The sequence below is a fragment of the Tinamus guttatus genome, unplaced genomic scaffold, assembly GCF_059628265.1.
Source record: "Tinamus guttatus ecotype Peru unplaced genomic scaffold, ASM5962826v1 Tinamus_guttatus_pri_ptg000601l, whole genome shotgun sequence".
NCBI lineage: Eukaryota > Metazoa > Chordata > Aves > Tinamiformes > Tinamidae > Tinamus > Tinamus guttatus.
Window position 1 is genome coordinate 269,539 of NW_028289135.1, and position 15,849 is coordinate 285,387.

Below are 15,849 nucleotides of genomic sequence, written 5' to 3' on the forward strand. Positions count from 1 at the left end.
TCCTGTTGTATAATTACATCACTACAGGTGTGTGTTTTTTCTTTTTTTTTTTCTTTTTTTGTCATTTTTAAATTGGTTGTGTTCAGTTCTAAGCACTCTAGTCATCTTCATTACTTGCTAAAATTACCATACTTCAAATTCTTTATGTTGAGAGGGTAGGAGAAAAGTTGGGAAGTGCCCTTTGGATGTGCTTGCCCTGCAGGACTTTAAAAGCTTGAAAATCATCTTAATTTTAAATGCTCATAGCAATTTTTTTCCCCCTGTTCAGTTCGTTTCTGTTAGTGTGAGGCTCTTTTTTGTTTTGTTTTGTTTTGCAATTGTTTTGGGAATCAGGTTCTGCTAGAGCCCTGTAAGTCTGCAGATACTCCTCAGAGCTGTCTGGCAAGTCTCTAGGTGAACTACAGGTTTGAGCAAATTGAAGTTGTTGGGCTAAAATAGTGGGAGCTGAGGCTGCTCCTGCAGAAATGCATGGATATTTGTCATAATGTTTTAACTGTTTTGAAAGTTATTTGGATAGTATTTAAAATGAAACATCCTCTGTTAGGTCAAACTCCTACTTTATGTTGCTTGTTAAATATTTGAGGATATTTCCCCGGTGTCAAGGAAGAGACCAGTTTCTTCATATATATGCTCTTATTAGAGATGAGCTGTTACATTTAAACGATGAAAACTTCCTGGCATTAATTTTTCTTCTTGATGGTTTTTGTACTTCTAGCAATAAAAAGTCCAGTTGAAGTTGATATCGAAAGCCTACTTGGTATTTGTCCTGTATGTTCAGAGTCCTTGAAAATTATGCATTTGTTATTGAAGACAAATAGTTGCTTTAATCTACTTTAATTGTAGTGCCAACTTTTGCAAGAATAATTTTACTCTCCCTTGTTGATCCTATCAAGCTCCTTTCCTGTGTGGTTAGGAACAGTCTTATGCAATGTAGTAAAGGGAGAAGGCGTTGAAAGGGGGGACTCTGTAGGCTTCAGCCAAATGAAATAACAGTGTAACCAGGATACTGAGAAGACTTAAACTATGAAGTAAAATACTCCAAATTTCTTGGCTAGTTCCACTGTTGGCTTTAAAATTTATTTCTGTGCTTTACTCAGTTTCTATATTCTGGGTTTCTCCTTTGTCCCGATAACTTCACTGTGTTGTAAAAGCACAGAATGAGGGTTTTCTCATTTTGGAAGCTTAGGTCCAATATACTTGTGGTGTGAGAATCTATAAATATCATGTAATAACTTCTTTTTTGGTTCACAATTTGTTTTTCTAATGCTGATAGGTCGATAACGTTCTTTTTAAAACCTATTTATGGTTCTCTGTTCCAGCAATGCGTTGTGGCAGTAGATAGCACTTGGAGCTAAAGCAAAGCAGGTATTCAGAATAGATGTTATGCTCATGCAGTTTAGGGTTCGAGCATTATGCAGTTATAACCTAGGCGAGCTGAAGCCAGAGTTGGCTGCTTTTAATTTGATAACTGTGTTTCCAGCTCTCGCTATTTTTAGTGGGGAGGGGAAAAAAAAAGAGTATATAATGTTTCTGAACTCCTGGAAGTTGAATGCTTTTATACAGCCAGGTGAAATGATGATCTCTAGAGGTCCCTTCCAACTTTAACAATTCTGTGAGTCTGTGTTGCCTCATTATTTTGCAAGTTCTACGAGAGACTCCATGCTCATGGACTTGTGGAAAAAAAAGTATTTTAAATGCAGAAGAAAAACAGGTAAATTGATAATAGTAGAGAAGTTGTTTTAAAAAAAAATTGAATAAAGATTTTGCAGGGGTGTAGTTGGTTATTTGTGTTGGAGAAATAGCATGCTAGGTTCCAAATACATTTATCTTCAGGCGGGGAAAAAAAAAAGTCTGTCATCTAACAGGTTTCTGCTTTCCATAATCATCCAGTTTATCCACAGTTGCGTCGATACCTAAATACCGATATATATGCTTTAGCTTTTCAGGGAGGAAGTAAAATTAACTGGAAAAAAACCCAAACTTTTACCATATTAATTACTTTACTTGATACACACAGGTCATTGATCTGTTTTGCTCGTCATGGAATAATTTAAAATATGCCAACTTTCACTTTTCTTTTAAAGAAAAGTAGATTAAGAGGCAGTTCCTCCCCCCCTCCCCCCCCCCCAAAAAAAAAAGGTTATTGTCATGTCATCAGTAAACAATATTAGGAGAAAAATCTATGTGAGAATTAAATGGTATATAATGTAGGCAAAGAAGGAATGCATCTGTCCTGTGATGTGATTGCTGGTAAAGATGTTTGATGTAATCTGAAGGTGTTAGATGTATTTTTGTATCATTTTGTTTTTTCAAAATTCAGTAGTTTTAAATGAGATGGCTTAGAGTTAAGACATCTGTCATAGCCCTTCTTAAAAGCACAGGACAGAGATTGGCTAACTGTACTGACTTCATAAAAACATTTTGAAAAAAAAAGTAATAATGAGCAAAATGCCAGTTTACTGGAATCGTAATGACAAATTATTGTGAGACTTGGCATATAAGAACAATTATCCTGAGAGAAAAACTCCATCTAATGTGGTGTCCTGCAAGGGAGCCAAACAAAACAAGTATAACTTGTTTGTCTTAGTTTCTAGAAGTCTGTGTTTTCAGAATTTATAGTGTTTGCATCTTTACTGATTTATTTTTTTTTCCTTTGCTAGCCCTTGAAGGACCTTATTCCCAGGAATCTCTGTTTTTTATTTTATTTTATTTTTTAAACCTGTTTTAACATCTACTGTAACACTGTTTCTGGCATTTTCCCAATTTAATTAGGAAATTCTGTAAATTTTTTTTTTTTTTTTTACTTTTAAAATATGCTATCTGGTAGCAAGAATAAGAAAGCATTATGTATTGTTTTTCACTCATCAGCTACCCACCAAAACTATCGGTGCCATTCATAGTTCCACAGACCTTTACTTCCTTCCTTCCTTGGTTGCACCTAAGCTAAGAGTCCGTTTAGTTCGTTCTCATGAGGGAGACGTTCCATATTTCTGACCATCCTTGTTATCCCTCTCCGAACCTCATATTTTGTTAGCGTCTTTTGGTAAGATGGTAATGGGAATTAAAAGTTTTCAAAACGTGAGCCCTATGAAGAGTCCTCTGAAAACAGTGATTTTAAAGATCTTTCTGAAAGAGTTAAAGACAGTTTAGAAAGTGTTACATGTGTGGGTGTGCAATTGCAAATGTTTGCCTCATCACTATTGGCAAAACAGTTCATATGTTGTGGACTTGAATAGAAGTTTTTCATTTATTATATTCATTTTAGGCTTCTCTGGTAAGTCCCGTTCCTTATGAAAACTAGCAACTTGTTTTTTGTGGTTGAATCTGCTATTATTGTACACGGACAACTTCCTTTGTATCCCATGATAACTGAGATGATTTGAGAAACCCTGGTGATCTTGCAGTGTCAACCAGATCATCCTTCCCCATGCACTTGTTGATTACCTGGAGAAAAATAATAGCTTTATGAAGCAGGATTTCCTTTTTCATTATTTCATATAGCTGCTTTCTGACTTGTATTTAACATAAATCACATTAATTTTTCTGGTAGGAAGTTAAAAATAACATTTTCCACTTATGCGGATGATATTTCCTACAGTCCTTTAAACAAAAAAAACTCTTCATTTGGTCAAATTTTAATTTTTAAAATTACTCCTTATATCTTTCCTGGACATAGAAAGTGTCCTTATTTTAGCTATTGCATGACTTTTTTCCCCACAATTTATTCCTTTTTATTACAGCTCAATCTCAATTCAAATATTTTGAAATATTTGCAGATATAGAATGTTAATCTCAAGTCATGGGACTTGAAGTAATTCCTGTTCTTTCCCTTTTGAGTAAACATTTTGAATTAACTCAAGTCTTAATGAATAAAAATGAAATGCTTCCCCTATTTAGAAAACCTTGTATTCTCCAGCTTTTGAAGAGTTTTCACCTTCGATTTTCATTTTATTTATTATGATGATGGAAACAATGAATGTTTTTTTTTCCCCGAAGAAGAACAGAAGTTGCAGGAAGTTGCATTCTTAATATCAAGCAACTTGGGTTAATATTTTGAAAAGAGAATATTACATTAAAAACTGTACTGTGCATTTTTATGTTTTAATGTTTTATTGCATTAAAAAGTGTACTGTGTTGGAGATTTTTTGTTGTTTCTATAGCACTCTTTTCCAAGTGACTTGCAGAGTAATTTAAAATAGCAGAGTTCACTGATGTAAATAGTGAAATCACAAGAATTGTCTTACACTAGAAGTGACAGTTTCAAGGTTTGTGGTAGTGAGAAGTAGGTTGATCTTTGTGGTGACTTGTAAATTGGGCTGGGTGAAAGATGCAACTGCATGGCTTGACTGGATACCCATGTTCTCATGTCCCAAATCTGTTCATCGTTTGGAAATATTTTCAATGGTAATAGTCCTTTTGAAATTTAGTGGAATGGCTACTTGGAGGCACATGTTTTATGGACAAAATTGTGTGGCTTTGCAGTAGATCTAAATAGTGGCTCTAACACTGTAAAAGACTACTTAATTATAATGTTCACTTTACCTGTTTATTACATATTCAGAGATGCTGTTCAGTTACACCAGTTCCTTTACAGATACCCATTACAAAGCAGTCAAATGTAAAAGTAGTTGCATTCCTTTTTGATGTATTTCCCCAGAGAAGAACAGGTGATCTACATTTCACCTTGTTTCATTTGGGTGTTAGCGAGGGTAGCAGTGCAGTCTTTTGCAACATAATACACCGAGGTATAAAAAGCATTAATAACTTGCATGTAAAGCTGTAAATATACGTTTCTTATTAGAAGCGGATTAAAACAAACTCATAAATTATACATTTTAATTACATAAGGGTTTTTTTTTTTTGATTATTCAAGTTTGCATTCAGACTAAATAGATTTTGCTTCTTTCAGGTTCAGGAGAAATGATATTGAAACTTTCTTTTGACTTCAAATGCATATAAATCTCTTCTTTTAATTGTTCTTTTTTCACTTTTGGGAAATAAGAAAGTAATAGGAATGTAGAGGTTTACCTAGTCATGTAAAATTCCAATTAAAACTTGTGAAATGCTTGCTTATTTAGGACCACATTTAAAGTTTGACAATTAATGCCTCTTTCTTTGTAGGGCGCTGGTCAAGACAAACTTGGAATTTATGTCAAGTCTGTTGTGAAAGGAGGTGCTGCAGATGTGGTTAGTAATATTTTTAAATATCAGAAGTTCAAAGGTAGAAAGATCCTTTGGCAATACTTTTACATCTTCTGTTTACTATCATGCATGAGTATTTGTTTTTATTTACACCACCTTAGCATAGGTATATGATTCTTTTTTTCCTCTGGATTATTTAATTAGGATGGTCGTCTGGCAGCAGGAGATCAGTTGCTCAGTGTGGATGGTCGAAGCTTGGTGGGCCTGTCCCAGGAAAGGTACGGAGTGGTTTCAGGAGGTATCTTTGCACAGAATGCTAGAATAATAGTTTATTGATACTTTTGTGTGTTACACTTGGACTTGGCTTTTTATAACTGCCTGCATGTAAACTTAGCAACAAAAGTGTGACTGTGTATTATTTTCTGTATATGGTACTATGCATTTGGGCTGGAGTATTGAAACAATTTTTATAGCTCTAATTTTAAATATTTTGGCTTCTGGCTTCTACCTGTAGATATTAAAAATAGTATGTGCCTGCAATGTTATCTATTTAATGAGTTTGTTTTGTATTTTTTTTCCAAGTTTTAAGATTATTCAGAAAAGGAATGCCTTGTCAAACAAGTGCTACAGAGTGCTACAGAGCAGAAATCATGACATACAAAAAGATCATAAAGACACTAAGTAATACAGTGCTTAAGTAATACTCTGTTTTATTCTTTGACTTTTATTGCAGGGCAGCAGAACTTATGACGAGAACAGGTTCTGTAGTTACCCTAGAAGTAGCAAAACAAGGAGCAATTTACCATGGTCTGGCAACTCTGCTTAATCAGCCATCCCCAATGATGCAAAGAGGTAAAAATGCTAATATTTATAGTAATAATAATTTTATGAGCCTTAGAATGCAGAAAATGTAGTAGTTCACAGTACCTTGCCAAGTGTTACCAAAATGTTAAATCAGAAGAGTCATATAATTCCATGGAAAAAAACCATTCCCTTTTATATGAATATTTTATCTGATTTTAAATACACTTTAAAATTAGACTAATCATTAATGAAAATAATAATTAAAAACAATGTAATACAATCCTTGTTTAGAATAAATTTAATAAGAAAAATATAATAAGTACAGAGGGCATTACAACTTCACTAGCTTTTTCATCCCTTTCCTAAAAAAAAACTTCTCCTCTTCTCTCAAAAGATGATGACTTACTTATAACCAGAGAAAATAATGTGATTGCTGAGACAAAAATAAATAGAAACATGTTCCTCTGGGAACATAGGTTACCATTGATTTTTAAATGTAGAGTATTAAAGTGGGTGGTCTTAAGTGTCTGTATCTGCTGATAAAAAGTTCTTGGATGTTTCTCCAGTGGTGTGTTTTATCATCATAATTCGATTAACTAACTCCAAAAGACAAATGTATTAATTATAAAATATTTCTGTGAACAGAGAAAATTTTTAAATATAAGATAGTACTACAATATGGAAAGTAATGGGTTAAAAGAATAAATCCCTATTATCACAGTTTACAACACCATCCCAGACACCATATGTCTCTGAGAATCAGGAGACTTTTCAATAAAGCGCGTTTGGATTTCCCAGATATTTGGTGTCTTTTTTTAAGTCAAAGGAATCCTAAACAGTCAGTGCAAGAGTGGAACTATATATCCAAGGAACCAAAGATTTTAAAATTTAATATTTGTTTAACTAGCACCTCATTTTCAATTACAAATGCAACGTAGCTCTTGCATTAAAAAGAATGAGTTAGATAGTAGTTTTCTAAGCCAAAGAAGGAAAATACCTATCTAACTATTACAGTTTCTGACCGCCGTGGCTCAGGTAAACCCCGACCAAAGAGTGAAGGTTTTGAGCTCTATAACAACTCTGCTCAAAATGGGTCACCTGAGAGCCCTCAGCTGCCGTGGACGGAATACAGTGAACCAAAGAAGCTGCCAGGGGACGACAGGTTAATGAAGAACAGAGCTGATCATCGCTCTAGTCCCAATGTAGCAAGTAAGTAAGATTATCCTTCTTTAAGGGGTAGATGGTTCCTCTGCTACTTTTTGTGGCCTTTGAATTCCAAAGGGGAATGATTGCTTTAAAAGATGGATCAAGTTTAAAATGCCGACCTAGTAGCAACATTCGGAGAAAGCCTTTTGTTAGAATTATTCAAAGGAAAAAACACAGATATTTTGTGAATGCTATTATTTTATTGTTAGGTGGATTATTATTAACAACCATTTAAATACTTTCTGTAACTTTTCAACAGATCAGCCTCCAAGCCCTGGAGGGAAGAATGCTTACGCATCTGGCACTACCACCAAAATAACCTCAGTCTCCACTGGAAATCTTTGCACAGAGGTCAGAAGTGGCTTGCAAAATACTGTCTATTAAACTTGCCTTAGCTATCAATAGGAGAAGTGTGCTTGGGTCAAAATTGTATCTCACTTAAGAATTTGAACGTAATGCTGGTGGTAGTGACTGGTTGGAGTTTTTGCTTAATCTACCGTATTGAGAGATTGAGACAGCTGTGGATGGTTTCATTAAAATGTGTTCTTGAGGTTTTGGTTGCAGTGGGTTTTTTTGTTTGTTTGTTTGCTTGTTTGTTTCAGGGTGGGACAATATTGCTTATTTGCTTACTTCCTTTCAGGATCATAACTACAACTTATTTCTTACTAGAAAACTTCACTATCTGACATTCCAGACAAATAATATTCTTAAAATCAAATCAAAATGTTTAGAAAATGCATTTTCAAAAATGGAAGTTTAGAATTAAAAAAAGGAAATATAGAATAGCATTCTGTGCAGATCTGTGTGATTAGTAAATTTCGTCTTATGTTCTTTTTAACTTTTTCAGGAACAGACTCTGCCTCAACGACCTGAAGCTTATCCCATCCCAACACAGACCTATACTAGAGAATATTTCACATTCCCAGCCTCAAAGTCCCAAGATCGAATGGGTCCAACTCAGAATCAGTGGCCAAATTATGAAGAGAAACCGCAGGTCCAGGCAGAGAGTAATCATTCAATCAATACTACAATGCAGGTTAGAAATAATTTCTTACAGTACTTTAAAAAAAAAAAAAAAAAAAAAAACTGTTTCCCTTCCATGTAAAATTGTTGGAGATGTTTTGGCAGAACAGTCACTTTTCATGATCTCTTGAGTTTTTGAGGATAAACCATGCCACAGACTGAGGATACTGAAACTGACTAGACTTCAGTTGAGCTCTCACTCCTGACTTAGTGTCATGTGCACAGCTCTACTTTGCTTCAAGACTGGCTTGAATTCAGAAAGCCTACTCCTGTTTTTTTCATAGAACTTGGATTTTCAAGCTCTGCAGACCTGCTGTCTGGGCTATGTTAATCCGCCACTGCTCAATAAAATGGCAAATAGATGGTAGCAGGATTTGTCTTGTAAAATGTCTTGCGGCTTTCTGAAAAGCAAACCAACTCGTCTACTCTTCCAGGAAGGCCTATGCAGAAAAACTTCTTTGCCTGCAGGGTTTCTTGTTTATATGACAAGACGAAGTCTTAAAAAATAAGATACTATTTTAAGACCTATCCAAGGTCTTCATCAAGACGCATTTGCTTCCCACAGTTAAGAAACTTCAAGTTGCATCTTTTTTTCCAGTTATACTGATACTACATCATTATTAAAGCATAGGTGCTTCTTGATCTGAAATTAATTTATACTTGCAGTACCTTTTGTAATTTCAAAAAATAATCTTGTTCACTCTTTGTAAATGAGGACTTTACTCAAAGCTGTACAGAAAATTAAATCTTGGTCTACTAAATCCCCTCACTTTCTTGCATCTTTTCATCTAATCCACCAGAGATAGCCTTATCACTTAAGGATATAGAGTGAAAGCATTTTTTTTTTTAACTTCCTTTCCTTAGTTTCTGATGAAAGCCATGTATTGCATCTGTTTCAGTATGTTTTGCATTTGGGAAGTAGCTTCATCTACGTTATTATGTCATGAAAGCAGTGTAAGGGGTCGGTTGGATCAGTTGCTGAATACTTAGGCATGTACTACAAAGACAGCTGGATAAAAGTTTTTCAGGTTATTGCTGTATTACAGATATCAAATCCTAATTATTTAAGCCATTAAGTATTTAAGTGTTCAACCCCAACAGGGCAAAGAGCTTGGGAAGTGAAATGATTGGCATGTAGCTATGGGAATATTTTACTGAATTTCTGTGCTGAGCATTTCATAAGGCTCCATCTTGACAGATTTTTAACTGCCTAATTCATGTCTAGGCTTTCTTTGTAGGTGATGGAGAGAGGTTGGTATCTCCAGGGAATGTTTTGACTCATGTGTCCTAGAATGGGGATTCAGCTCTCCCCTCCCTAAGGCAAGTTTAGATGAGTAGCCTAAATTAGGTGGCTAAAACTTAACAAATGGACTTTATCTCACCATGTTGCTAATGGATGCAGAATTTGAACTTAAGACTTGATTCAGTGAAGAAGTATTTTCGTAAAGCAAATGTTAGGTTCTTTAGTTCCCTGCAGCTTTGAAAGTGTATGTTGTTGTTTTCTTCACTATACAATGGTTCTTTTAGAATCAAAATTACAGCAAAATAGACTCAAGGAAAAAGAAGTCTTTAATCTTAGCAGTGAGCACTGTGCTTGTGAAAAGCTACAGGAAACTGCTGGGGAACTTGAAATGCCTGTTTTCTCCTCTGAACACAAGTCATTAGTAAGCTGTTTGGCTAGGTGCATCTTTACAACAAATCTAGCACAAATAGTTTTGTGTTCAGATCTGCTGGACTAATAGAGCATAAAAAATACACTTATTCATCTCAAAGAAGGCATTCTGTTAAGGTCGCAGTTCAGGTCATTGATGGAGGAAAAAGAAAAAGAGTTTGCTTTGTTAGTCTTCTCTCATTTTTTGATAATTGGTACATTCTGTGTTCAGTGCTTGGGTTTTTTTTAACATTTAAAGCGGGAATATTTGCTTCAAGAAAATCATTAACAGATTTGACAGTCTGATGTACGATGCAGTGTTCCTTTTTAGGAGGTTGTACAGTGAAGTGAGACCCACAAACTTGTATTCAAAAGGACTTGGCATTTGGTGCATAAAAAAAATGTGACAAAAGCATAACCTAATAAATCTATACCCAAAAAGCAGATAGAATTTAGATATGACTGTCCAGTTTCCATACCCATGAATGACTTCTGCAGTAATGAGAAGCTGAGGTCACCACCATTTTTCGTGGAGGTGGATGGGCAGACTCCCTTGGCTTTTCCTCAGCAGCAGCCGCTCTGTTTGTCTCCCTAACAGGCTGGATGTTGGTTAAGCCAGGAGAAGCCTGAATGGCAAAGCTACTCTGCTTGACCTGCTGCCGTGGGCCGCTGGCCTCTCGTGCACCTACCGGGGGGAAGGGGTGTGAGGGACAGTCCTGAGAAATTGTGAGAGCTGGGAAGGGCTTTGGCTGGAGCTCTGTTCTGTGTTCGCCCTTCCACTCGGTGCAGCCTTGCGGGCATGCCAGAGGTTGCACCCTCTTCCATCACGTGAAAGAGTTAAAGGACAGGGAAGAATGTTTCACTGTTGCTTTTGGGAAACTTACTGGGTATGGAAATGCTGAACTTCACTAGAAGTAATTACCTTTGGTAATGAGAGTTTTTGAGCCATTTAATCTTTAGTATTTTGGTTATGTTTTAATGTAGATGGACTATGGAATACATACCTTATTTTATTTTTTCCAGCGTGTGGCTCGATCCCAGGAAGAACTTCGAGATAAAGCTTTCCAGCCAGAAAGGAATCGTTTGGAAGTGGTTATAAGGAAGGATGTGGAGTATATGGATCGGAAGTCAGACAGTGAGCCATGGATGAATTCATCTGTGGATTCCAGCACATCCAGCCAAGAGCATCTGAACCATTCATCCAAACCGGTTTCCCCCGGTTCTTGTTTAGCTAAAAGTGGCCCTGGCCGTTGGAAAACTCCAGCTGCCAGCCAGCCAACTCCAGTGGCCATCTCCCAGCCCATCCGAACAGATCTTCCTCCTCCACCACCACCTCCCCCGGTGCATTATGCCGCAGATTTTGATGAACTGCAGATGGATATGCCTCTGCCTCCCCCGCCTCCTCCAAATCAGATAGGAACACAAGCATCTTCCCAAGTTGCTGCTGCTGAGCGTAAAAAAAGAGAAGAGCATCAGAGGTGGTATGAAAAGGAAAAGGCACGTTTGGAGGAAGAGCGAGAAAGGAAACGCCGTGAGCAGGAGAGAAAACTGGGCCAAATGCGTTCTCAGCCGCTAATTCCTGCTCAGCCTGTGGTTCCTCCAGTCTCTCTTCAGCAAGTGAAATCAGAAAAAACTTCAACTTTGCCGAGGTCTCAAGAAACAGTCATTCGAGAGCTGCAGCCCCAACAGCAGCCTCGGACTATAGAGCGGAGAGATCTGCAATACTTTACTATCAGCAAGGAAGAGCTGTCCTCCAGTGACAGCCTCTCTCCAGATCCCTGGAAGCGGGATGCTAAGGAGAAACTGGAGAAGCAGCAACAAATGCACATTGTGGACATGCTGAGTAAAGAGATTCAGGAACTCCAGAACAAGCCTGATCGTACAGCAGAAGAAAATGACCGTCTGCGCAAACTCATGCTTGAGTGGCAATTTCAAAAGCGACTTCAAGAGTCAAAGCAAAAGGATGAGGATGATGATGAAGAGGAGGATGATGATGTGGATACTATGCTCATCATGCAACGCCTGGAAGCAGAAAGAAGAGCAAGGGTAAAAGGGGGTAATCCTTTCTAGACAAAAGTCAATGTGTATCTCAGTGGGTTCTCTGGATTTCTCTCAGTGCTTTGATGTCCTCTCAGGGCAAAAGAGGATGGAGTTGCATTAGTGGCTTTAATTTAAAAGCTGTGGAAGAAACCCTCACTAGCTTACACTGGCTTCATCTGTTAGGTGGTGTGTTACGGAGCTACCCGTAGCTGCCTGCCACAGAATCTAGCTGGGAGCAGAACTTACTTTTCTGGTTCTTCTCCTGCTGGGAGCAGGAGGGGAGGAAATCTTTTTCACAAATGGATTTAACCAGGTAGCTGGAGCAGGATTAGAAGGTAGATGTTGCATGTAATTCACTTGCAGAAAGGGAGGCAGAAATACTTTGAACTATGAGCGTGGGAGAGTGGGAACAAGATAGTGTGTGATTTTTCTTAAATATATTTAATTCTAAGAACTATTAACGGTCTTGCTAGCTTTACTTGGACCCAGAGACAGACACCATATGCCATGCTGTTTCCAGGGAACAGTGAAGGGCAATGAGGTTCCACCTTGATGGTCTTCCCCAGATAGAGGCTCGGGTAGGAGGCGGCTGTTACCGCTACCTCTTGGTCAGGCTGGTGGCTGTAGCAGTCACGAGTGGAAGTTTTCATAGAATGGACTGTCTGGTTGGGGTGTTGATGGGACTCCCAGCAACTAAAGTGCCCTGTCCGGGGGCTCTGGCTCACACACAACCTGGCTTTTGTTCAGGGTAGCCAGGATGTAACAAGGTCTGCTCCCTTAGCTTCACTGCTGTGAAAGCTGTCTATAGCTGCCACGTGAAATAAGATAATACAACTATGTTATAATGAAGTTTTTACCTTTCTATTGGTTGTTGTTGTTTCTCAGAACCTAGTAACTATTGTTTTTAGAAATCAGTTTTTATAGGAAAAGACATTTTTGTAAACAATAGTACTGCTACTAAAGTTACGGTCCAATAGGTCTGCTTTGACAGGCTTAAATTGTTCTGTAATTTGCTAAGTGTCTTCTGTTAGTTTAAGAGATGGCTTAATTCTGCGATAAACTATTTCTACTTGCAAAGAACTGTTTGTACATGTTTATTCTGACATTCAGGAATTGCTGTTGGCTAAAGTAGTAGTTGAGCTCAGGATTGCTTTGGCAGCTTGATTTCCTAAGCTTATTCTTTTCATACGCACTGCAGCCTGCTTTGCTTTCCTTTTTTCTCGTGGCTAACCTTATTAGTCTTTGAAACAATAGATGCCCTACACTTGGAAACTGAAGAAAGGAAAAGCTAAACTTACTGTTGGCAAACTCCTTGTGTTAAAGCCCACTATTGCTAGTGTGTAATTTTTAACATACTTTTAGTTACCTGTGGGCATAAACATTCATATCAAACTGCCATTTTCACTCAGTGTCTTTAATATCTCATTGTAATAAGGCTTAAAATAAAATAGCCAATTGTATTGCATTAGCAAAAAGTATAAGAAACTTGTAGTTTCCTACTGAAACTTAAAATAAAAGTCACCTAGAGCTAAAGTTATGTTTGCATTTGTTATGTTTTGCTCTCTGTATTGCTAGAGATGCAATAAATATCTCTAGAGAGAACTTGTTTTTTGAGTTAACCTAAAATATTTATCAGTATTAGTTTATTTTAGCTGCTTTCATTTCTGTATTTCAGGAATATGTCAAATTCAGTTTCTCTTTTTAAAGCTGCTGACTTAACAATTAAAATGCTTTTGGCAAAGCACAAGTCTAACCTATCTTTATTTTCACTGTGCATCTTTCTTTTTTTCCCTTTTCTTACTACCTGCAGCAGACTGCTGTGCCAGCAATATCTGTTCTAGATTTGGTATGTTTGTTTCTTTCTCTTCAATATCGCTTTCCCATTTCATTTTCTGATTTTATTAGTAACCATCTTATGTCCTTTGGATGATTTTGCCATCTTCAGTTCCTCAAAAAACATTTTGATACCATATGCAATAAGCTAAATGTAAGCATGCCTTTTAATGTTTCCAGACGTGGTGACTCCTTTCCCTGTGCTTCTGTCCTTTTAGATGTTGTTTGCTGCTTGCAGGCTTGATGTTTCTTGTAGCCGTGGTCTAATATAAAACTACTTGATATTTTGTGTAATTTTGTTTATAAAATCTTATAATCAGTTGGAATGCACAAACTGTGAGGTAAGATTTCTTCCGCTTCCCATCCTGAGGTTTCAGGAAAGCTCTAGCTTCACCATTTATTTCTGACTTAAAGCAAAATTGTCCTGACAGCCTAATAATAAAGGGTATTTGAGTCAGGTTCTTGTCCTGCCCTGGCTTTCAATGCTATTTCAGCACACACTGACACCCCATAGTTAACAGGTTTTAAGAATTTCTCATCAAAATAAAAACTATCAACTCTGAATTAATATTTTCAAGTAGATCTCATAAACATGCAATGATTAACTTACTAGACTTTAGTTTTCTAAATTTCAGTTTCATTTAGTTAATGCCATTTTCTTTCGTTAAATCATGACAGATTTTCAAGTTGGAGCAGTAACTGGCTGCTGGCTGGCAGTACTTGGCTAAGCTGATTCTGGCTAATCCTGTATTTTATTGCTATTATTGGAAATAGGTGCTTGGAAAAAAGATAGTTCTGTAGTCTTTTAAAGAAATAACATAGCACCTTCAGAGTATGTTCTGTATGATTAGTGTACTGAGTTTGAAAGAAGGGTTATGCGTGTATGTCCTGTTAGTATAATTAATTTTGCATCTGAGAAGTGGTTAGCTTGACTATTCAAAGTATGAACTTGGCCATTTGACCCTGCTTTTTAAATAACAACTTTTAAAACGCATACACAGGGCAGCCTCTGAGCTCTGGTCCTTCTGCTGCAGGCAGTGGTGAAGCAGACAGTGTCAGATGCTGTAAAATGGATTAGGCAAATTCATAGACATGGCACCCATAAGCCAGTAGTGACAGGATTAGACACAGATGCCCCAGCCAACATCTCTGGTACAGTCATGTCTGGGAAGTGCTAGAGGAACCGGCTGCCAGTAGCAGCCAGCCCCTGTGCTGGGGGCAATACCTGCATTGCATCAACCGTGACATGGGTCAGGACAGGTTTTATTATGCTCCTAAAATCATCAAAATTAGCATTAAAAAAAAAGGAAACATTTTAATTCTGAAGTATATGATGTGAATGATAAAATCCAGCAAAACCAAGAACCCTTTTCCCCCCCCCACCCCACCCCACCCCTGCCCTGATTTCATGGTTTTGGAAGTATTTGCCTGACTTCGGGCAAATCTATCCTATGTCACTGTGTATCCAGGAAATTGCTTTCTTGTTTCTAGGTTAAAAAAAAAGATAGACCTTTTAGAATGCTCAATGTTTATTTTTTGAACATCTGATATGAGCCTTGTTGACAGCTGTTGTCCTTATTAGAAGGCTGGTGAACACTGATGAAAAGATAATCCATAAATTGTCAGTTTCCCTAGTGTTTGTCTCTTAATTTCATGGGCCATTAACAGATCTAACCCAGCTTTAGTTGCCATAAATAAATAGATATAAATTGAAAGTTTTTTTGGAACTTTTTGAAACCATTGTAAGCAGTGCCTGGAGGCATACATTTTTGAAGTAAATTCTGGAGGAACAGTAAATCATACATGATGTGGCTTTTAAACTAGAGAGAATCTAATTGGGATGGATACTGAGGCCAAAATACTGAGGTCGAAGATTCAAATTGGGGATGTTATCAGAGAACCCTTTTACTAGAAAATGGAGCTTATTTTCCTTAGTGTCTTGAAAATTTGGAAGCTCTGAATACTGAAAAGTGTCATCCCACTGTATGTGATCACAAATACAAGTTGCTACAATACAGCAAGACTCGCCATCCCGGCGCTCTATGTCTTGGTCTGTAAATGCTGCAAAGCAGAAACCAGCTAACTAGTTATAAAGAAGTGAAGCATCACTCTGTAATAGTTACTCTGTTCATACTTGTGCCTTATATCTA

General features: G+C 37.2%; 1 protein-coding gene across 18 annotated transcripts in view; it reads left to right on the forward strand.

The window, feature by feature from the left end:
- Positions 1-15,849, forward strand: part of AFDN (afadin, adherens junction formation factor) — a 119,179-nt gene that overhangs the window by 92,991 nt on the left and 10,339 nt on the right. For 13 of the 18 annotated variants that reach the window (XM_088534851.1, XM_088534854.1, XM_088534856.1 and 10 more), the window contains 7 exons: positions 5,122-5,187; positions 5,347-5,420; positions 5,876-5,994; positions 6,961-7,155; positions 7,412-7,503; positions 8,000-8,188; positions 10,850-11,872. In XM_088534851.1, coding sequence (XP_088390977.1) covers positions 5,122-5,187; positions 5,347-5,420; positions 5,876-5,994; positions 6,961-7,155; positions 7,412-7,503; positions 8,000-8,188; positions 10,850-11,872 — 1,758 coding nt within the window. Of the gene's footprint in view, positions 1-5,121; positions 5,188-5,346; positions 5,421-5,875; positions 5,995-6,960; positions 7,156-7,411; positions 7,504-7,999; positions 8,189-10,849; positions 11,873-13,676; positions 13,713-15,849 lie in introns of all 18 variants that reach the window. The other 5 variants (XM_088534847.1, XM_088534850.1, XM_088534862.1 and 2 more) reach the window with 2 other exon arrangements.